Consider the following 22,238-nt stretch of genomic DNA (forward strand, 5'->3'; position numbering starts at 1 on the left):
CTTCGACCGGGAGTTTATCATCTACACCGATGCGTCTAACAGCGGGGTAGGAGCAGTTCTGTGCCAAGAGGATGAGAATGGTGACCAGCATCCAGTGTCCTACCTGAGTAGGAAACTTCAAAAAGGTGAGAGACATTTGGCAACCGTGGAGAAGGAGTGTTTGGCCATAGTCTACGCGATCCAGAAGGCCAAGCCTTACATCTGGGGAAGACATTTTATTCTGTGTACTGACCATTCACCATTGCAATGGTTAAAGACAATGAAAACCCACAATAGCAAACTTATGAGGTGGGCTTTGAACTTACAGGACTATGACTTTGAAGTGAAGGTGGTCAGAGGGTCAGTGAACTGTGTTGCTGACGCCTTATCAAGAAGACCTGAAGAATGAAGACGGCGAAAGAACATGGACTATGTGTATATAATGATGACAAAAAGTAAAATGTAACTGGTTTTGAAATTGGTTTGTATGAATAAAGGTAAATTGATGTAATGTATATGGTAAAGGTTTAAATGCATAATTGCTATGGTTTAACTTAGAGTGTAAGTATGAGTAAGTATAATATGGTATGTATAACTGTTGTTGTGTATTTTACCCAGGTTGTTTTTTGGTGAAAAGCACGTTAGCTTTCCCCCTACAAAACAACTTATAAAGAGGGGAGGTGTTACATAACAGCACTGATGTTACCTGTCTGTCATGGGTTTGGAGGGAAAGTTCCATCCTATGGGGAGTGGAAGGCGGGACATCAGGAGGAGGGGCTGTACTGTATAAATATGTGATGCCTGTGTGGTGAGAGAGAGATGCTGAGACAGACTGTGAGACACTGGGTTGGGACGAAGCAGCAGCTGGGGAAGAAGAAGCTGTTGTGGGAGTCTGGGTGTCTGACAGGGTACTACTGTGTGTCAGAGTACCAACCTGATAAGTTCAGGTGTCTGTGGGTTAGCCAGAACTGATGGGTTCAGGGTCTGTGCTTTAAGTTAAAGGTTCTAGGTGAACCAAACTGTATGCTTGTGTGTGTGAGAATAAGCCACGTTACTTTATTTTATTCACCTGATTGTTTTATTTACCCTGTTTGTATTTAAAATAAACCTTATTCTTTTATTGTTTAAAAATCCATCCCTGGTCTGTGTGACTTATTATAGGGAATGGTTGGTGGCAGCTTAGTAACTGTGTGATAGATCCCAGTAGGTCTGGGTTTGTCACAAATATAAAGAAAGATAATGGCTGACAGACTGTTAGAAATGTGATAGTATTGTACTACAATTCTAACTTGCATTGTCATACTATGGATGTTCATAAATATATTTTTAAAAAGAAAAAACATATTGTTCATTTCCTTGTTGATATAGCTGAAGAAGCATTTAACAGCTTAAACAAGTTTATAACATTTCATGACATGGATTCATCGAAATGCATTAGAATTAGCACAGACAAGGCAGGAGCAATATCTGGAAAGCTTACTGGACTTGTAGCACGGACTAAGGGAATCTTACCACCGCTGCATACATAGGGAAGCTCTAGTCCATGGGTCGGGAAACCAGGGTAAATTACCCCAAATGGGGTAAAAGTGAAAATCCTGGGGGCAATGAGCAAGCTGGTATCCCCCTCCCCCCCACCCTCTGCAGCCAAGCTCAAATTGTAAACTACCTCATCCTGTTACTTCCTTCGCTGAAGCAGCGGACTCCCAAATGCTCCGTTTGTTCAAAGAGATCGGGGAGATAAGCTTCCCTAATAGTTTGCAGCTGGGGATTAGCCCAGCCAATCAATCAATCCGGGGCTTCTGAATGACTGCTTCCTCCGGAAGTGAATGTGAGCAAGCAGAAGGCAGGAAAGGAGCAAGGAAGGAAAGGAGGGAAGAAAGAAAGAAAGGTGCAAGAGACCAAGGACTTCATCAGGCTTATTTAAATGTATGTAATTGGAGAAAATGGAGGGAGGGAGGAAATGGAGTGTGTGTGTGCGTGCGTGTGTGTGTGTGTGTGTGTGTGAGAGAGAGAGAGAGAGAGAGAGAAAGACAGACAGACAGACAGACAGACAGACTGACTCAAAACTGAAAATGAAAGAGAAACTGAATTAAGGCAGGGAGAGGGTGGCTTTTTAAGGTGCTGTCTGGGTTTATCATTGCTTTGCTTCCAAGAAGCAGGCATCTTTGAATTTTGTGGCTGTTGTCACCCTCTGCAGTGATCATGCAGCTCAAGAAAGTAAAATCTGTCACTGCCTCCATAGCTTCCCCTTCCGTTTGCCAGGAGGTGATGGGACCAGTGGCCAGGATCTTATTTTTGTTGTTGTTGTTGAGCTTCAGAGCATTTTTTGCGTTCTCCTCTTTCACCCTCATTAAGAGCTTCTTTAAGTCCTCACTTTCTGCCATGCTTTTGCATAGTCAATGAAGTAGAAGTAGATGTTTTTCTGGAACTCTCTGGCTTTCTCTATAATCCAGGGCACTGGTTCTTAACCTTGGGTTCTTAACCTTGTCATCCATGATTACTGATTTTTCTTGCTTGTTCTGGAATATGGTAGCCCAATCCAATCTTATTTAAAATTATTGTCATGGGGATTAGAGAAATGTTAAACAGCAGTGGTGACAAAGAGTCCCTTTGAAATATTCCTATTGATCAGGGCTTGAAAAATCCACTCATCCACTCGTCGGTGACGAGTGAAAAAATGCTGCTTGATGAGCAACAGCTCCTTCCCTCCTTCTCTCCCTCCTTGCCTCCTTACCATCAGCCTGTCTCTCTCTCTCTCTCTCTGATCCTGCAGTCCTCCCCTCCCCCTTCCCATTGCAAAAGGAAAAACAGCCCAATTCTCACAAGAAGAGAGTTTGAGCGGCACATAGATATTTAGCTCTGCAGGAGAATGTCCAGTAGTCCCATGCTGGAGAATATGGAGAGTCCCTGCTCCCAATTTCAACCAAACAACCTGGCTCCTTAATAGGCCAGGCACTTTTGCTTTCTGTTTTATTTTTGCTGGAGACTTTCAAAAGAAAGGCATTCAAAATACAAGCTTCATGACCCCACAGGCATGCAGGTAATAAAGCAACCCAAGTCTGAGAATATATTTATTTTGGGTTTGTACGCACTGTTATGTAGAAAGTGCCTAGTTTACACTCAAATTTAAGTTTAAACATAAATTGCAAGGCTATAGTCCAGTCATGCTGAATGGTGAAATTTTTGACTGATTGGTGAGACATTCTAAAATTTTTCAAGCCCTGCTATTGATGCTAACTTCCCCAATTTATTCACCACAGACCACGTAACCCCTGTTTGTTTCCCCAAACAAATGGTTCACGTTATGTCTTCTCACCGGCAGATAACAACTGAGACATTCCCCCTTTTCTCACTGCCACCAGTGAATTTCCTTTATCCACAATAAAAAATGAACTTTAGTCAGACATTTGTCAGGTTGCTGCCAAACAGAACTTATTTATTGATTTGTATTAACTTTAATCAGAATCACATATGTTATTTATTCAATGTCTATAATCAACTCATTCAACTATCATATATCCTGCCACCTTCACCACCTGCTCTATTTATCTTAACCAGCTTATCTCTATTATTATTATTATTATTATTATTATTATTATTATTATTATTATTATTATTATTATTATTATTATTATTATTATTATTATTATTATTATTATTATTATTATTATTTCTCACTATCTCCTTGACTGTCTATCTCTGCTTCTTTCTCTATGCCTTTGCTTTGCCAAATGCCTTTTTCTATCTCCTGACTCCGCCCCTCCACTCCTCTCCTAGGCTCATGCAAATTAGAACCAGACTGTGAGTGACAGGAGTGACGTGGGGCAACCGTCACAGCCATTAAGACCATTTTCATTTTTCCATGCTTTTTTTGAGGAACTTCTGAATATTTTTAGTAATCCCATTTTTAAGGCAGGTGTTAATCCAGCTGTGTGGCAATGAGTCAAATGCCTTTTTATAGTCTATCCAGGCCATGTTAAGGTTTGTTTTTCATCTTTTTGCATTCCTTCGTATCATTTTATCAACAAGCAGCTGATCTTTTGTGCGTCTTGACTTTTAAAAGTTCCCTTTCTGTTCAATTGGGTATAGGGTGTTTTCAGTTAAATAATTATATATTGATCTTGCCAGTACTCTTGTGAGGAGCTTGAACATTGTTGGAAGCCATGTAATTGGCTGATAATTACTGGATTCATTGCCCTTTTGATTATCTTTTATTATCAGAAATGCGCAGACTGTTGTCATCCAATCTTCAGTTGTAAAATTTTGGAGTAAGTGATTAAATTCCGCTGCTATACATTGATGGAGACTTGTTAAATGCTTTAATCAAAATTTGTGCAGCTCATCCTGACCAGGTGCACTCTAGTTTTTCATAGCCCTTACTTGCCTCTTCGTCATTTCAGTTATTACAATATTGTCCATATGTTTTTCTTGAGTTTCTTTACAAATGTCTTTAATCCATGAGGTATTATGATGGCTTTCCCACATTTCTTTCCAAAATTTTAGAGCATCATCTTTACATGGGCCTAATTTCTTTTGCTCTCAATTTTCTCCTAGTGATTTCTAGAATAATTGTTGGATATTTCAAAATTGCATGTTTTCTCTATACAATATTGTTCAAGCACCCATCATCTCTTTTCATTTTTTTTTTTGTTCTAGCTGTTACCCATTGTTTTAATTTTTCCATAATTTCAAATACTGTTTTCCTTTCTAGGTCATATATTTTGGATAGTTCCGTATTTAATTTTTGAATATTTCAAGTGTTTTAGATTGCTAATGTCTGCACATAATTTGTTTATTTTTCTTTCCAGCTAAATTTTCAATTTTGGAATGCCAGGAGTTTTCTCATCTTTTTGCAGCTTGCAAGTAAGTTTCATAGTCATTATGGTAGCTGTGCTATACATGAACTGATTTATTTCCTTTAGTGTTTTGGCTGGGATTGTTCTGATTACTACATTTGCATCTGTCAGTAGATCTTTTACTGGTTTAATTTGTAATTGGTGCAAATTGGGGAACTTTGTCTTTGTGTTTTGGCTAATATGGATTAATATTTTTCCCTCAGTGGTATCTGTCATTCTGTCAACTCACAATTTCTGAGTTATTACATAAGTTGTTCCGCTATTGATACATTTTTTTCCACTATTCCATCTACCTCTACCTTCCATTTGTCTTTCCTACTATGGTCATTGTTCTGTGTTGATTTTTCTTTTGCTATTTTTTTTCTTGCAACCGCAGTTCTAAAAATACTTTACTCAGGATGATAAACCTTCTCTGTTCCATTAATCATTGTTCAGTTGTGTCACTATTTGGGTATTTCCTTTTCTAAATTTCTATCATTTTTTTTTTTTGAAAACCACGAGTTGTTGGATTTCCTCGTAGTAACATTTCATAATTTCTTGATTTTCAGTGGGAATCCAAGTTTTGCATTTATGTTATTCCAGTAGCTTTGCAGCAGCCCGCCCTGGTTCCTCAACAGGGTCTGCTGAGCCCTGCAGCCCATTTGTCACCAGATGTCCAGGGGCTATAGCATCTGACACAGTCCTTGTAGATCCAAGTGATGACCAATCTGGATTTCTCTTAGTTTCCTCTCATCATAATTGATGATTGGTGGACACAGTTGGTCTGGCTTCTCAGCTGAGACCTGTCTGGTTTGGCAGACTCATCAAGTAGCAACACCATGATAGCTCTCAACCACACTGAAGCATGCAAGGCCCTCTACCTCAAAATGCCCTGTGCCCGTGGAGGGGTCATATATGCGTCACTGAAGCATGCAAGTCCTTCCCCCCCTCCTCCTCTTCTTAATTTGTATGGAATCATGACAATTAAACATAATAGGAGTGTGTACATTAACATATTAATTTGTTTCTCCCTTCTTTCCTTCGTGAGAATTTTAAATAAATATTTGATGCACTTTAGAGTTTTAAATCTTAAGTCTTGGTGGTCCATGGCAACAAAATATATTGTAAAGTAAAGGTTAAGAATTGTGCATCCAGGCTAAGAGATGACACCAGGAGCACCCTCAAGCTGCATGTGTTTTCAGAGGGAGTGTAACCCCGTCCAGCCCAGGCTGCAACCCTATTCCTTGATCTGGTTTTCGAGTGACCAGGTGCACATCTGTCTTGTCTGGATTAAGTTTGTGTCCAGTCCATTAACGACACCAAACACTGATTTAGAACCGAGATAGTTTCCTTGGATTTAGATGGAAAAGAGAGATATAGTTGGGTGTCATCAGCGTACTGGTGACACCAAATCTCAAAACTCCAGACAATCTCTCCCAGTAGTTTGATATAGATATTAAATAGCATAGAGGGCAAAACAGATCCCTGAGGAACAGCACAGGCCAAAGGCCAGGGTGTTGAACAAGAGTCCCCTAGCACCACTCACTGGGTTCTCCCCTCCAGGAAAAAACAGAGCCACTGTAAAACAGTACCTCCAAGTCCCATCCCAGAGAGATGGCCCAGAAGGTTACCATGGTCGATAGTATTGAAAGCTGCTGAGAGGCCCTGCAGAACCAACAGGGACACATTCCCCATGTTCAACTCCTGACGTAGGTCATCCAGCAAGGTGACCAAAGCAGTTTCTGTCCCATAACCAGGCAGGAAGCCAGACTGAAATTGATCTAGACAATCTCTCTCATCCAGGAATCCCTGGAGCTGAGAAGCCAAAACCTGCTCCAGCAACCTGCCCAAGAATGGGATATTAAACCTGGCCGGTAATTATCCAGTACTGTGGGGTCCAAGGAGTGTTTTTTTCTTTCAATAATGGTCTTACTATTTCCTCCTTCAAGCAAGCTGGGATCCTATCTTGCTACAAGGAAGCATTCATTACCCCTTGGACCCACTTGGCCAGTCCCTTTCTGGCAGCTTTTATAAGTCAGGATGGGCAAGGGTCTAGCAGACAAGTGGTAGCCTTCACAGGTTCAAGGATCCTGTCCACATCATCAAGCTGCAAAAACTAAAACTTGTGCGGCAACACAGGACAAGCAGGAGTCATAGTTACATCTACAGTAGCTGTATTAACTACAGCATCTGTCAGAGCAATTTTGCTTGCAAAGTGCTGTGCAAATTTTTCACAGCAAGCTACCTACTTAAATTAGGAAATTTAAATAACAGTTGCTTTGATTCTGTGGTTGCAAAGCTTTGGTGAAGTTTGCCCAGAAAGACAGCCTGAAAATAAATAAATGAATAAAGGTTATCCCATTATATTTCTCTCAGTTCCACATAAATAAATATCCATTATATTTCTCTCAAAGACGCATTTGGTGAGGACACATGAAAGGGCCTTCTGTCACTGTTCCCAAGATATGGAACATCATCTGACAAAAGACAAGGCTGACTGCCTGTTTGCTGTCTGTCTGCAAGCAGAGGTTCTCATTTCTTTATTGAAATGTCTTAGTAAAACCTTTTTCAATTATTGAGAAAGGTTTGAAAAGGCATTAAATACCTACGCTTCTGTACTATTTATAAAGTAAAATAAGGTGTGCAAAGCTGAGCAGAGAATGTCAGAAGCTGAAAGCAGATGTAATGTAACAATGTACACAGCAGCATTTAACAACAATGAACTCTGGAACATGGAGTAGGTACAAATCTTTCGGTCTCTCTTAATGGTACCTTTCTTTAGAAATAGCTGGAAATAATAATTGCTACAAGTTAATTTTGGTATTATTATCTCTTTTTGCTATGAACATACTAAATCTAAAACAATGTAAATGTACAGGCAGGCCAGGAATCCATTCTTTAAAAATTCCATACTGAAAATACATACAAGCTAAGATCTCAGTTGCCAGATTGCTACAAAAATAGTGTATTGGCTTTACAAAAAACTGTAAATAGAACACCAAGATAACAAGGCTGTTACAGCAATAAAGTGAAACCAGATAGCCACAATGATCTAAAGTCTAAAGATCTAAAGTCTATATTACTTTAAAATCAGCCAATATATGAATGAGGTCCCCCCCTTGTTCTATATTGTTTATTAATTCATAAGTAATAAAATAAATGCAACCATTATATTCAGTAGTCAGAATGTTTTTGAATATTTACAAAGCTTATTGTAGTGAACCTTTATTTTATTTATTTGAAAACAAAACAGAAAAGAAATATGAATTCATGTACACTTTTAAATGAAATGTAAGTATCCAGTTCTAATTGTTTGTTTTGTTACTAGTAAGTATAGTTTTACCCACTATAAAAGTACACTAAATAGTGATTATGAGTTTTTAAATACCCATGTCAGCATAACTTGCTCATAATAATCAGAGGCAATGTTCCCTCTAATTGTCATCTCCACTGCATGGCATCCAAAACCCAGAAGTAAACAGGCATTGCCCCCAGCTGCCACTGTTTGGCATCGATGGAGCTCTGTGTGCCTGTGAGCACCTCAGAGGGAACCTTGATCAGAGGGTTGTTGGTGTGGTGGTGTTTTTAGAAGCTCAATCCAGAAATGGACTCAGTGGTTTCCAGATGTTTCGAAACATTTAGTGTGATAATCAGAAGGATTCAGAGAAGCTTTTAAAGAGAGAGTTTAAAAACTTCTTTCGCTCTTAAAATCAGTAATTTGGGACAAATTAGCTTACCCATGGAAATCTGAATGACAAATAAAATCCAAAGAATAACACACACATACATCACTCTTTTGATAGAAATTTTTATAGCTGATCAGTGGAGACGAATCTGGTTTTAGGAACTTTTCTGATCTCAGCTGTAACTGGCCAAGCCTTTACAACTTTTCTGTTGTACATCCATTAGTTTCATCAGTTGATTACACAGCCACTGATATCAGTTTCACAGCCTAGGGTGCAATTTTTAAAGACAGCTTTATTTTCCCTTGTGCTAACTTTGCTTCCCAGAAGCATGCTTTAAATGTTATCATGTCATTAAAAACACTTGGCATCTGGTCTCTTTTGACACACTATTGTTCGGACAGCTGGCATGTCCTCAGCAATGGATTGAGTTTTTAGGTATATAGAGTAAGCATACAACCAATTACATCAACAGCCTAATTGATATATAAAGCAGCATCAAGCAGGATGCATGGAAAACGTATGAAACCAAGAATCAGGAAAATCTAATCCAGCCATTGTAAGAAGTAGTTCTAAACCCATGAGCTCCTGATCCAGCATGACTTCAGAATAAAATAAAAATAGAACAAATTTTGATACACATGAGCTGATAAGCAGCTCATCTACTATCCTTTACAAACAAATGAGAAGCCAGCTATCATCAAGGAACAACTAGCTGCTTCTGATGCTTTTTAGGTGATACTTGAGAGCTCAATGATGTTTTGAAGAGTTTATTTCCTTGATACTTGCATTTCGTGTTACAGAGGCAATCCCCTTTCTACTTTAAAACATGAAAGTGAAAGCTATCCTGCCACTTTAGTAGTGCAAGTGATGGAGTACAAAGTTTAAAGGAATCCCTAACTGCATAAGGCTTTCCCTTATCTGTGCATATAGGTTTCCTGAAAAGCTACAGAAATCTTTCAACTAAAGTCATTTCATGTAGTAAGAATAGCAACGCACTATGGTCCACAAAATTAAGAGGCAACATGAGCTCCTAAATGCTTTAAGGTTTAATAAACACTGTTTAAAGATAAAGCCCAATCACTTTTTTGCAACAGCCAAAAAACAAAACAACAAGAACAAAACCCAGGTAAGAATCCTTCACCTAAAGAACCAAATTTATATGGTACTTCAAGCCCCCTTAACATCGGTTAAGAATTTAGGATTTAACAGCATGCTTTGTTTTTTTATGCAACCAGTTGGCCCATTAAGAAATATAATTTCAGTTAATCAATGCCTATTATTACAATGAGCAAACATGGCTGTAAATACTGGACTATGAAAATAATATATTTGGGGGGGAAAGTCAGAAGACACATCAATAAGGCATCAGAAAACACAAACTAGAGTCTTCGTCCAATATTGATAATCAAAATAAACAACGGAAGTGCAGAATAAAGAAGACCAGAATTATGATACCTGCTCTGAAATCCATCTGATCACTCTCCATGATCTTGTTTGTCACTGTTGTACTCTGTTCCCCTTTCCGATGCAGCACCTTAGAAAAACTGCTGGAGATTGTAGAGAAGAAGCCACGGATGAAGTAGCTGTCCTGCTCATCAACCTCTGATTGCAGAAATGGCTTTCGGCTCCTCTCTCTCCAATGTGGTGCAGGCTCTGAAAGAGACCTATAAAAAGGAACCCGACATGGCCGAGTTGCTGGCATGGCACCTTTCATTTCTGGGTCTTCCTGGTGATTGTCAGCAATTAAAGTGTGCATCCTTAAAGACTGTTCATAACCCTTGGGTCCATCTGCTCTCTTGGTCACCATCCAGTGAAGTCTGGAATGAGTTTGCCATTGGTAATTTCTAAGCAGTTTCCCAGGATCTGAACTTACTTCTTCATACATATTTTTCCTTTTTTGATGATACCAGTGATAATCCTTCAAGCTAGCTCTTCTTGCAGAATCATCATCCTGCTCTGACACAGATCTCTGAAAGAGAGCAGGAAAAGGACTAAAATGCTTTTTAAACATATTCATTTTCCACTTCTCACTTTTAGGTAATTTAGCTTCCACTTGCTTTGCTGCATAAACTCCTACTGGTTAAGATCATCCTCTGTGCAATGACAGCAGATGTCTTTGTTGATGGCTTGTTATTGAACAGGCATCATTCAGATTCATTTGCACACTGTCTTCAATTAAATCTGTTCACCTCTGAAGCAGAGTCAGCATCAACGTATCTCCAGACTATCTTGAAATTAAGAGGCACCTTGTGAAGTCAAATTTCAGTTCCTGAGTTTCATATCTGTATACCACACTTTCAGAAGTGACGAAAAAGCAAGGGGAATAACAATAAAATCCCACAAAATAAGTTCTTAGAAAACTGCATTTCTGCTTCTTATTTTGCAGTTGAATTAAAAATAGAACAGGAAAGTCCCTTTAGCTTCCACACAGCAACCTCAAGTAGAACTAATGTGAAAACCATAAGAATCTTAAATATAAAAATAGGATGCAGTCAAGAGAGGGCTTTGCAGCAATACTGGCTAAAGATGCTTCTATTACTAACAATTCAAAGTATATTTTATCACCATGGAACTACTTTTCAAATCAAAAAAACAAGTGAATCTAAATCCATCACAACCCAATGCAGCAGTTCTTCTAGAGAGGCATATAAACAGAGTCCAGCAAAGCAAAAGAAGCAGTAAAGAAAGGAATAATAGTGCAAAGGCACAAAATATGTACATAGGAATAGTAAGGAAGAGAGAGAGTAGGTGGTGTTCAGTTGATCACTGACCAAAGCAAAGAAATACATCATTTTGAGGCAAGAACTTGTGGCAAACGAAACATGGAAATGTGCATATTTTTAAAGTGAGCTGGGGGTTTGTTTTCATAAGTCTAATTGGAGTCAGTAGACTGGAAAGCAATATTCCTATCTAGCTGTGTAAAAGAAAAATGGCCACTTCAACAAGTTTGGGAACAGCTGACTATTAAATTTGCTAAAGAAAACATATCTGCTAAAAGACACAAGCCAAGCTTCAGACTAGATTGAAACAATGTGCTCCCAAACCCCAGAAAATATGAGGTTTAAAGTGGAAACGCTGACAGACCCTTGGCAAATATTGCTGCAGTAGCAATCAAAATGTCTTTTGGTTACTTGAAACAATTATCTTGTTTGGCAGGCTAAGAAAACCAGACAAACCAGTCATGGATTCTTGTGCCACTGCTCTTTTATCAGCAGCATGACAGTGCCACTGAACTGAAAACTGTGAAAAATTATTTTCAAGCAAAACCACAGTTTCTGTTCTGGCAAGACTCTAGATTACACCTTTATTTTTCTTATTTTTTCTTTTTTTTAAAGTCAGTGAACAAAACAGATAGATCCTGCTAATATATAAAACCAATCTCCTGCACTCACATGTTACTCTAAGAAAATGTCTGTGAAGATTCTCAGTCATGAGTTTATTTGGAAGCTGAGTCATCACAACTGGACTTCTTTCTTATTAGGCTGAAACATTTTACTACTCATCCAAGCAGCTTCTTCAGTCTGAGAGTTGGTAGGAGATATATAAATATATCACCTCCTGATATATTCTCCACACTGGTTTCACTTCCCCCTGGTCTGAATAGGCTTGTTAGATGGACAAAGAACTGGTGGTGAGTGAACATCCCACTTCTTCAGTCCTTCTCCACCCATTGTCATGGGTCATTAACAATAGTAAACAGTGGTCTTTCTGGTGCATAGTCCTGATCTTTCTGGGATGGATGAAAAGGCAGCATGAAAAATAGGAGGATATATTAGGAGTCTTGATGGAGCTGCTGGTGCAAACATATTTCTAATACATATTAGACTCAACATATGGTGCTCAACATGGGGCTGTGAAGGACTTACCCTTTCTCAGGCTCCTAGGGGTACCTCCCAATTTAATCAACCCTGCCTATTTTGGGGAATCCTTTCCGACTGGCTCCAGGGAGAAACTGGGGGCTCGCTCTAGTGACCCTCAGTGTGCACCGACCGCTTTTTGTCAGGAGGGCAAACTGAGCTAGCTTCCAGCAGACTCCTGAGAAGCCATGAACGAACGGCCAAGAGAGACTTCATCATCAGGGATCCTGTGCAATGGTGACCAAATTAGGGGAAAGGAATTGGTAAGTATAGGCAAGCACTTGCAAGTGAAGTAATTGGTAAATTCCCCGGAATCTGAAAGAGAGGCTCCATTACGGGCAAGTGAGTGAGGATCGGAACTTGTGGGTCCAGTGAGAGGGGAAGCCCGCATTTTCATCCCTCCAAGAGGAGATTGGCCAGACTGACCCGTGCGTGTGAAAGTGACTGGGGGAACATAGTGTGGAACCCCGAAGAAAGTGCGTGAGTGAGGAGCGGGGGGGGGAACCCAGATGAGAGGGTCCAAAAAACCTGTGCAGCTGAAGAGAGAGGGTGAGTGAGAGAAAGACAGTCCAAGAGTGTGTGAGGTTTGGGGCAGCGTACCCAACAGAAGGATCCAACAAGCGGGGTCTGTGCAAGTTAGGCAGGGTATCCTGAGCCGGAAGAATAGCAGGGGTGGGGAATAAGGCCGCCCCTGACATGTGATTGATCCTGGGGTCACTAGGACATGGGCCATGCCAGGAAACCCACTGAAGACCAGGCCCTTTTTTATTTTAAAGGTTAGGTTAATTTGGACAGTGTAAAAAGAGCCAGCTGCTAATTTTACCTCTGTGTCAGAGGGGCAGTGGTGTCAAAGGCACTCCTCCACTACACCCGAGATAATTTCATGAATTTAGTTAACCCCAGGGATAGATGTAAGAAGTGCAAACTAGTAAAACTCTGCAGAGACACATGGCCCAGTTACCATCTACAGCAAGACCTTCTCAGATGGCCAAGAGAGGGCATAATTAGCATTACCTTTAACATATGAAACTATTTGGCCCTAAATCGGATATGAAAGGAAGTTCCATATCTCTCTATCTTTTTAAAACTTGGTTCAGAGACAGGCATATGCCAAAAGGGGGGGGGGAGTCTCAAGCCTCTGTATGTTCTCAGTTCAGGACAGCCTTGCACAGTTGCTGGTCAGCATGTGGCCCACATCTACCCAACCTTTCATCCTCCAGACCTCATCACATCTTCTTTAAGGGAACCAGCTTTCCTGCTCAATCCTTCCCCATCTCCTTGCCCTGTTCAATCCACACCTCTCCGCTCCCTACAACCTCTCATGTCCCTTTCTGGAGAGTCTTGACTCCCCTCTGGAGATGATTCCCTATACCTGTTTTCTAAACCTGTTCTCTATATTTATAACCTACACCTCCACTTCTTACCTTTAACCCCTCAAGTCCAACCCTCATTTCTAGTTCTCCCGCACTGCTCTATGGACCTTCTTAGGACAGGGTGTCTTGTGCAAAACTCCCAGTGACCATTCATTCTGTACCCAGACTTCCTTTGAGTCCCACCTGGGGCGCTTGGCCCTGGGATATTCCCATTTCCCAACAAGATGTGTCCAGACTCTCCCTCTTCTATTGACCTCCGTTCTTCCTCCCTCTCCCAAATTGCTCACCCTTTCCTCTCACTTTAACCTGTCTTCCTTTGAACTCATATATGGATGTCCATTTGTGTCTTCCCATTTAAAGGAATCCCCAGAGGAACATCCTCTTTGCTTTAGGGGGCTCTTGGAGGGTCTGTCTTTTTTTCCTCCTCCCAGGCTTTGAACACTTTATCACACGCAGTGATCGACTTGACGGAATACACTCAAGAGACTGGGTCCTCGGTTCGAGAACTCCACCCCTCCTGCCTAGAATCCAAGGGGCCAGCACCAAAGCAAGCCTTTCTCAGCGCCCCTACCACGGTGAAGGTCGAGGAAATAAGCCTTGGATCCATGTTTTCCATGTAAAAGCCAACCCAAACTCCTGAGGACAAGTGAACCAGCGAAGGACTCGGGCCACTTTGAATCAAGATCCAGCGAAGAAGGAACCAGCACCCAGCAGAGTCAGGACCAGTGGACCAAACCTCTGAGACACTATTCCCCAGCTTAGGCGGTGAAGACCTCACACTCTCTTAAGGACCTGGGGCCTCTCTAAGGACACTGCAGGTGTCACTTGTGGATAGCAGCCTGACACCTTTTCTTGTTACTTATTTCCCTTCAGCCTTTAAGAAAAATGACACTTCCCCTCCTTCCTTATGTACAATCGTCTTTCCTAGAAATTGTGTGTATGATGTTTCCTGGGTTTTATTATCAAGAAGGAAAACAAAAAAGGGGTGGAAATAACTTCCATCTACTAGTTCATAGGGTCACTTCCATTTTAAATGCTAACATATGTTTCCAAAACCGCCCAACCCTGATTCTGCTCCAGCAGGCTAGGGACCACTCCTCCCTCTGGGCCTCTGCTCGTCCCTCTGTACCCTGCTCCCTCCTGTGACTGTAACTAACCACAGAAACCCTCATCCACAATAGTGATTGTCTTCCAACATCCATAAAGAAAAACCTGAAGGGTCAAGCATCCCCCATAAGGTTTATGACACATAGCTTGTAGCAAAGGAGAGAGCAGTTGTCCATGGTCCTCCCCCTGCCTTGTTCTGGATTTGTGGTCCCATCTGGTTCGTTTCCTCCCAAAAAGCCTGGAGCTGCACTCTGGCCCCAACCAGTCTTCAATTTTAACATTTCTTATTTATATTCACTGGCTGTCTAATACAATGCACAGCACAAATGGTAACCCAAGTACCCCTAGTAAAAGGAACTTGGCGCTCACTGCATGGGAGAAAATTCCTAAACAAAGGTGAGGTCAAGTCAGGCGACACCTGACAAAAATAAATAAAAAGGGGAGAATAATGGGGCTGCTGGCGCAAACATATTTCTACCACATATTTCTAATAAAATAATTAGAAAAGGTCAAAGGTACCATCCACCATGGAGTGCAGTTTCTCCACCCCTCCCTCCTAAAACTGGCTGAGACAGTGCAGACCTTAATTAACATGACCCTCCAGCAAGACAATGGGAGGACTATGATTGCTGCTTATTTGCATCTCAGCAAGAACTGTTTCTGGTAGTCACAGCAGTATTAACTCAATTTTACATAGATTCCCCTCTCCTGGACACTCCACAATCTGAGTCCCTGGACAGGTTGGGTGGACCAGTTCCTCTATGCCAGTGATGGCAAACCTATGGCACATGTGCCACAACTGGCACACAGAGCCCTTTCTGCCGGCACACAAGCCACAGGTCACCAAATCGCAACTCCCCCCGCAGCCAAACTGTTCTATACACATAAGAGTGGTGTGGGCAGCTAAGCACGCAGGACATGCCTTTGGAGTGTTTTTCAATTCCCTCTCCCCCTCCCGAGGCTTGCGCACTCCCACTCTCTCCCATCCCCATTTCTCTCTCTCTTTTTAGTTGGCATCGCCAACCTACACAGTTTCCCACCCGCTCCTCCTGAAGGAAAGCGGCTCCAGGGACTGAGAGAGAGAGAGAGAGAGAGAGAGAGCACGGCGGGGTTGGCTCCCCTTCCTTTCCCAGGAGGGCTGTTTTGCAAGTGTGCACCACATGAACGGAGGGAAGGAGGAGGAGCAGCTCAAAATGGCGGCAGGGAAGCTTTTACGACTCCTGAGGTGCAACTGCCCCCACCCGGCCCGGCACGCAGGACAATAGCGAGGTGCCCGAGCGGTGGGGACAGAGCAGCGCCCACCTCTTCTCCTCCTCCTCCCTGGGCTCGGCTCGTGGGTCCTCCACTGCCTCAGCCCACTGGGTCTTAGCATGCTGGGGGTCGGTCGCTGGTTGTCCCCCTCTGCCATTGCCGTCACCCCCACCTGATCTCCTCTTCTTCTTCCTCTTTGTAAAACTGGCTCTTTCTCGGTCCCTCGTTTCTGGTTCCCCACTCCCCGCTGTTGCTTGGTCTTCTTCTTCCTCACAGCCACCACACACACACACACAAGCACACACCGCCTCAAGATGGGCAAGAAGTTGAAGCTGCAGCTCAAGTCCCCCATGGGGGTCCAGCCGGCTGTCTATCTGTGGCCCCTGCCGTCTATGTGAGTCCCTGAGGGGAAACTGGGAGGGCTGAGGGGGAGACCCATGGGGTGGTTGTCTAAGGAGGGTGGGGGAAGGGAAAGGGGGTGTTTTGAGAGGACAGGTGGGGGGCAGGAAGGGGAGGTAGCCCCCAGGCGGGAGAGGGGGAAGGTGGGTGACTTCCAGGCCCGCCCTTTCTGGGTCCTCCGCCTCCACTTTTGGGGCCTCACACCACCCACTGTTTGTTTGTTTGTTTCCAGTTTGGGCACGAAAGCCCAAAAAGGTTTGCCACCACTCCTCTATGCTAATGAGCTTCCTGAATTGTTCATTACCTAACAATACAACTAGACACAGACCTATTGTGGGCAGATATTTCCCCATGATGTCCCCTAACAGCTGTGCTCAAGTGAAACAATATAACCAATTTAAATCCTATTGTCGGAAGATGTTCTCATATTGCCCAACTTATAGAATAATGCCAGACAAACTGCATTCCAGGTCTCAGACCCCCCTTGTATATACATCCTATAGAATTCTTTGTTAACTTTTCCTGGTCACATATGCTGTATCCCAACCCTTGATTCCAGAATACAGAAGACATAAAAACCCCTGCCACCATTCTTCAGGGCAGGCAATCTACCTCTTGCTTGGGAGAGGCTTTCCCATCAGGCTACTATTTCTTTATCTGATATATCAAATAAACAAAAGCCTTATTGAATTCTCTCTCGAGTCAAGATTTATTGGCAATTAATTTTGACTTGAAAAGTCTAGGGGCTAGCCCAGACTCAAAAGTCTCCTACCAACTCTTCTCAGACTGAAGAAGCTACTTGGATGAGTAGTGAAACGTTTCAATCTAATAAGAAAGAAGCCCAGTTGCCATGACTCAACTTCCAGGTTACCATGAGAAATTCCAATTCCAGAGTCAAACTCTCCTTGTAGCCCAGAATACTCTATACTCAGGCACAATCTAAAACTGTTCCAATATGAAGGGAAAATGGGAGATGTCCAAAGAAACCAGAATGGTTGACTAAAGAACTTTCAATTGAACTAAGTGTACAAGAAATGGAAAAATGGGGAAAACACCAAAGAGGAATGCAAGCAAATAGCCAGTATATGTAGGGGGGAGGTAAGAAAAGCAAACATGCAGAATGAACCCAGGCTTGCCAGACAAATTAAAAACAATAAAAAGGCCTTTTTTAAGTTATGCCTGCATCAAAAGGAAAAACAAGGAAATGATAGGGCTGCTGTGTGGAGAAGCTGGCCAACTACTAACAGAGGACAGGGAAAAGGCTGAATTTCTCAATACCTTCTTTGCCTCAGTTTTCTCCAAAACGGATAATAGTGGTCAACCTGAGGGGCAAAGAACAGGTGATGTAGTGGGGGAAATGAAGCACAGAATATGTAGAGAAATAGTACAGAAATACCTGGCTACTCCAAATGAATTCAAGTCTCCAGAGCCAGACAAATTGCATCCAAGGATATTAAAAGAACTGGCAGAAGTAATTTCAGAACCACTGGCAATAATATTTGAGAATTCTTGGAGAACAGAAGTCCCCACTGTTACATACAGCACTGATGTTACCTGTCTGTCATGGGTTGGAGGGAAAGTTCCATCCTATGGGGAGTGGAAGGCGGGACATCAGGAGGAGGGGCTGTACTGTATATATATGTGGAGCTTGTGTGGAGAAGAGGGAGAGCTGAAGGAGAGCTGAGAGAAGAAGCTGGTGTGGGAGTCTGTGTGTCAGACAGGGTATTACTGTGGGTCAGTCAGTACCAACCTGATAGGTTCAGGTGTCTGTATGGTTAGCTAGAACTGATAGGTTCAGGGTCTGTGCTTTATTTAAAGGTGTTCTGTGTGAACCAAACTGGTGTATGTATGATTGAGACTAAGCCACGTTACTGTATCTTATTCACTTGATCATTTTATTTTCCCTGTGTGTTATTTAAATAAACCTTATTCCTTTATTTGTTAAAAATCCATCCCTGGTCTGTGTGACTTCTTATAGGGAATGGTTGGTGGCAGCTTAGTGAAACTGTGATATATCCCAGTAGGTCTGGGGTTGCCACATTGATTGGTGTCCAGCGTGTGGGATACGACTGGTCCAGTTGTCCAGTGGTCCAGCAAAGCCTTGGCAAGTGTGCCCAGAGCAAGGGGGGTCTAGTCAGGGAAAATCTGAGAGCGCGTAGGTAATCTTCTAGGCTTACCTCACGGGGAGGTACGCTAATGGAAGAACGTGTGACCTCAGATTGGTGGGACTAGATTAGGGAGCTCTGAGGCAACCTGTTTTGGCAGGAAAAAGCTGAGGCAAAGCTGAGTGAAGTAGCAGTGATCTAGCCTGTCTGCTGAGAGGCCTAGCAGAGGGGGGTAGACTCTGGCTGGCAACAGTTGCAAGTTAGTGCTGAAAGAACAGCAGCAATATATAGAAGGCTGTTTCTGAGGCAAAAGAGAAAAAAAGTGGTCGCTTTATTTTGAGGCTTGACTTTTGAAAGCAGCCTGTTCTGGGGGGGGATTATGCCCTTGACTCGAAGCCAAATGGCAGAAATGGGTGAAGCGAGGGAACCCCAGGTAGACCAAGGTTCTGAGGATGAATTTGGCTCAGTGCAGGATGACAGCACGGGAGAACAGAACCCAGAACTCAGAAAAATGCTCATAGCCCAACAGCATGAACTGAGGATGAGGCAATTTGAAATGGAGGAAAGGGAAAGAGAGAAACAAAGACAATTTAAATTGGAATTGGAGAGAGAGAAAATGGCGTTTGAGTTAAGAAGATTGGAACTGATGAATCAGAACAATAATAACAATAGGGATTCTGAGGGAGGCCAATTGTCTAAAACTGACCTGAAGAAATTCCCTGTATACCACAAGGGAGATTGCCCTGAGGTGTTCTTTTCCCTCGTGGAAAGAGCGTTTGTGGACTTCTCAGTAAGGGAAACTGACAAGATGACCATTATGCGATCTTTAATCAGTGGCAGCCTGGCAGACGTCTATGCAGAGATGCCAGAGGGACTGCTGAAAGATTTTGCTGAGTTTAAAAAACTGGTGTTTGCCAGACATGGGATAAATGCGGAACAGCTGAGGCAAAGATTCAGGTCACTCACCAAGAAACCAGAGCAGACTTTTACCCAAGTGGGGGCCCAACTGGTGAGGCTGCTAGAGAAATGGCTGTCGCAGGAGGGGACAGAGACCTTTCAGCAGCTCAAAGACCTGATAGCGCTGGAACAGTTTTATTCAGTCCTGCATGGGGAACTGAAGTTCCAGGTGAGGGAAAGGAAACCTAGATCTGTGGCAGAAGCGGCCGAGATCGCAGATTTTATTTCCCAAATAAGAAAGCCCTTAGGTGAGGGGAAATCTGTAGGTAAACCCAAAGAAACCTACAGCAAGTACTCTCAGGGACCAGGAAAAAACCAGCAAGGGGGAGGGACCCATGGTGAAGGGAAGCCCTCAGACATGAAACCAAGACCTCAGATTTTGGAGGGAAAACCAAAACAAGATGAGAAAGACTCCAAGTACAGCAGAAAATGTTATTTCTGTCAAGGAAAGGGCCATCTAATCTCAGAGTGTGAGAAATTGAAGCAGCTAAAAGGAAATGTGCCTCATGATTTGAGTGGAACCAAGCCAAAAGCTGTGTTCTGTGTCCAGACAGAGCAAAGCTCCTTGCCACTGAGGGAGCCTGTTGCCATGGCGACTCACTCTGGACCAGTTACATCTGCTGATCAGGCTGGGGAAAATGGTCCTCTTGTGGAGGTCAAGCGCTGCTTGCTAGTGAGAACAGATTCACAGTTGTTTGAAACCGCAGGGGTGGACGTAGGAATACTTGACCATCAGTATAGGGGGTTGAGGGATACTTGTTCCCAGGTGACCCTGTGCCATCCAGATATTATTCCTAGGGAGTATATAATCCCGAATGAGAGCCTGAAGGTGGCAGGGATTGAGGGACAGGTGATCTCGCTGCCAGTAGCTGAGGTACCTGTGAACTTTCAAGGCTGGAGGGGAGTTTGGCGGCTAGCGATTTCATCGACTCTGCCAGCAGCCGTGCTCGTGGGAAATGACCTGGCTGAACATGTAAAACGGGTGCTAGTGATTACACGCTCACAAGCCACCACGGGGACAGTTCAAGGGGGTATTGGAGAGCCCGAGACGGAAGCAGAGGGGAGTTCCGAAGCTGTGGTGGAAACCTTGACCACAGACAGCAGATTTGGCCAAGAGCAAAAGGCAGACGCCACTCTCCAAAAGTGTTTTGAACAGGTGACAGACGCCCAGCTAACACCTGAAACCACAGCGAGATTTCGTGAGGAAAAGGGAATTTTATATAGAGAGACCCTGATGAATATCTCAAAAGGGGGAGATGGGATCAGAAGTCAGCTAGTGGTACCTGAAAAGTATCGCCCCATGATCTTAAAAAGGGGGCACTCTGACATGTTTGCTGCGCACTTAGGGGTGAACAAAACACAACAGAGAATTACACAGAATTTTTACTGGCCTGAAATAGGGAAGCAGATCAAGGAGTTCTGTAAACAATGTGATGTGTGTCAGAGGCAGGGGAATAACCGTGACAGGACCAAAGCAAAGTTGTGCCCTTTGCCTGTGATTGACACTCCGTTCAAATGCATAGGGGTGGATATTGTGGGACCTTTGCCCAAGGCCACAAAGAGGGGGAACAGGTTCATTCTCACCATTGTGGACCATGCCACGAGGTACCCTGAAGCCATACCCTTGACTAACATTGAAACTAACACAGTGGCAGATGCCTTGGTGGGGTATATGTCCAGGATGGGATTTGCCTCAGAAATAATCACAGATTTGGGCGCATCGTTTACATCGAAGCTCATGAAACGGTTATGGCAAATCTGTGGAATTAAACACAAGGAAACCACTGCCTATCACCCTGAAAGTAATGGGTTAACGGAGAAGTTCAATGGGACTCTGATGCGCATGATTAGGGCTTACTTGGCAGAGAATCCAAACAATTGGGACCAGAAGCTGCAATCCCTTTTGTTTGCTTATCGATCAGTGCCACAAGCCAGTACCGGGTTCAGTCCGTTTGAACTTTTGTTTGGGAGAAGGGTGAAAGGGCCCCTTGATTTGATCAAACAAAATTGGGAGCAGATCACCCAGGATGACCCACAAGATGTTGTGACATATATAGACACCTTGATGAATGACCTAAAGAGAAACCTAGAGCTAGCAGCAGAAAACCTGCAAGCTCAGAAGGTCAGACAGAAAACATGGTATGACCACAAAGCCAGGGAGAGGCACTTTGACCCAGGGGAGGAAGTGCTTTGGCTTAGGCCCTGCAGAGAGAACAAACTGCAGCTCAAATGGGCAGGACCATATAGGGTCATTTCCAAGATGTCAGACCTGAACTACCTTATAGAGCAGGAGGAGAACCAAGCAAGGAGGGTGGTACATGTGAATGCCCTAAAACCCTACTACAGAGGGGAACAGAGGGTTTTATTTGCAATAAAAGCAGCTGAGAGTGAGGAAGCTGAATTACCCTTCTGGGAGGGTAGAGGGGAAGTAAAATACAACCCAGAGGAGGTAAAGATCAGTCCTGCACTCACCCAAGACCAGCAGCAAGAACTAAAAATGCTGCTCATCAAATATCAAAAGGTGTTTTCCAATAAGCCGGGGATAGTGAAGGGAGTGATGCATCGGATCCACACAGGGGATGCACCCCCGCAAGCAGTATCCCCATACCGAGTAACGGGACCCTATAGGGACAAGGTGCGGAAGGAGCTGGACAAGATGCTTAGGGAGAACATAATCGTCCCCTCTTCT

At 43.1% G+C, this 22,238-nt stretch overlaps 1 protein-coding gene across 8 annotated transcripts in view; it reads right to left on the minus strand.

Annotated features, from left to right (window-relative positions):
* Positions 1-22,238, minus strand: part of RASAL2 (RAS protein activator like 2) — a 566,253-nt gene that overhangs the window by 458,767 nt on the left and 85,248 nt on the right. For 5 of the 8 annotated variants that reach the window (XM_072998190.2, XM_072998183.2, XM_072998182.2 and 2 more), the window contains exon 2: positions 9,956-10,469. The exons of 2 other annotated variants lie outside the window; for them this stretch is intronic. In XM_072998190.2, the coding sequence (XP_072854291.1) occupies positions 9,956-10,385 (430 nt within the window). In that variant the 5' untranslated portion in view covers positions 10,386-10,469. Of the gene's footprint in view, positions 1-9,955; positions 11,891-22,238 lie in introns of those variants that run through there. One more of the 8 variants, XM_072998181.2, reaches the window with a different exon arrangement.

This window comes from Pogona vitticeps, chromosome 4, assembly GCF_051106095.1.
Source record: "Pogona vitticeps strain Pit_001003342236 chromosome 4, PviZW2.1, whole genome shotgun sequence".
NCBI classification, from domain to species: Eukaryota; Metazoa; Chordata; class Lepidosauria; order Squamata; family Agamidae; genus Pogona; species Pogona vitticeps.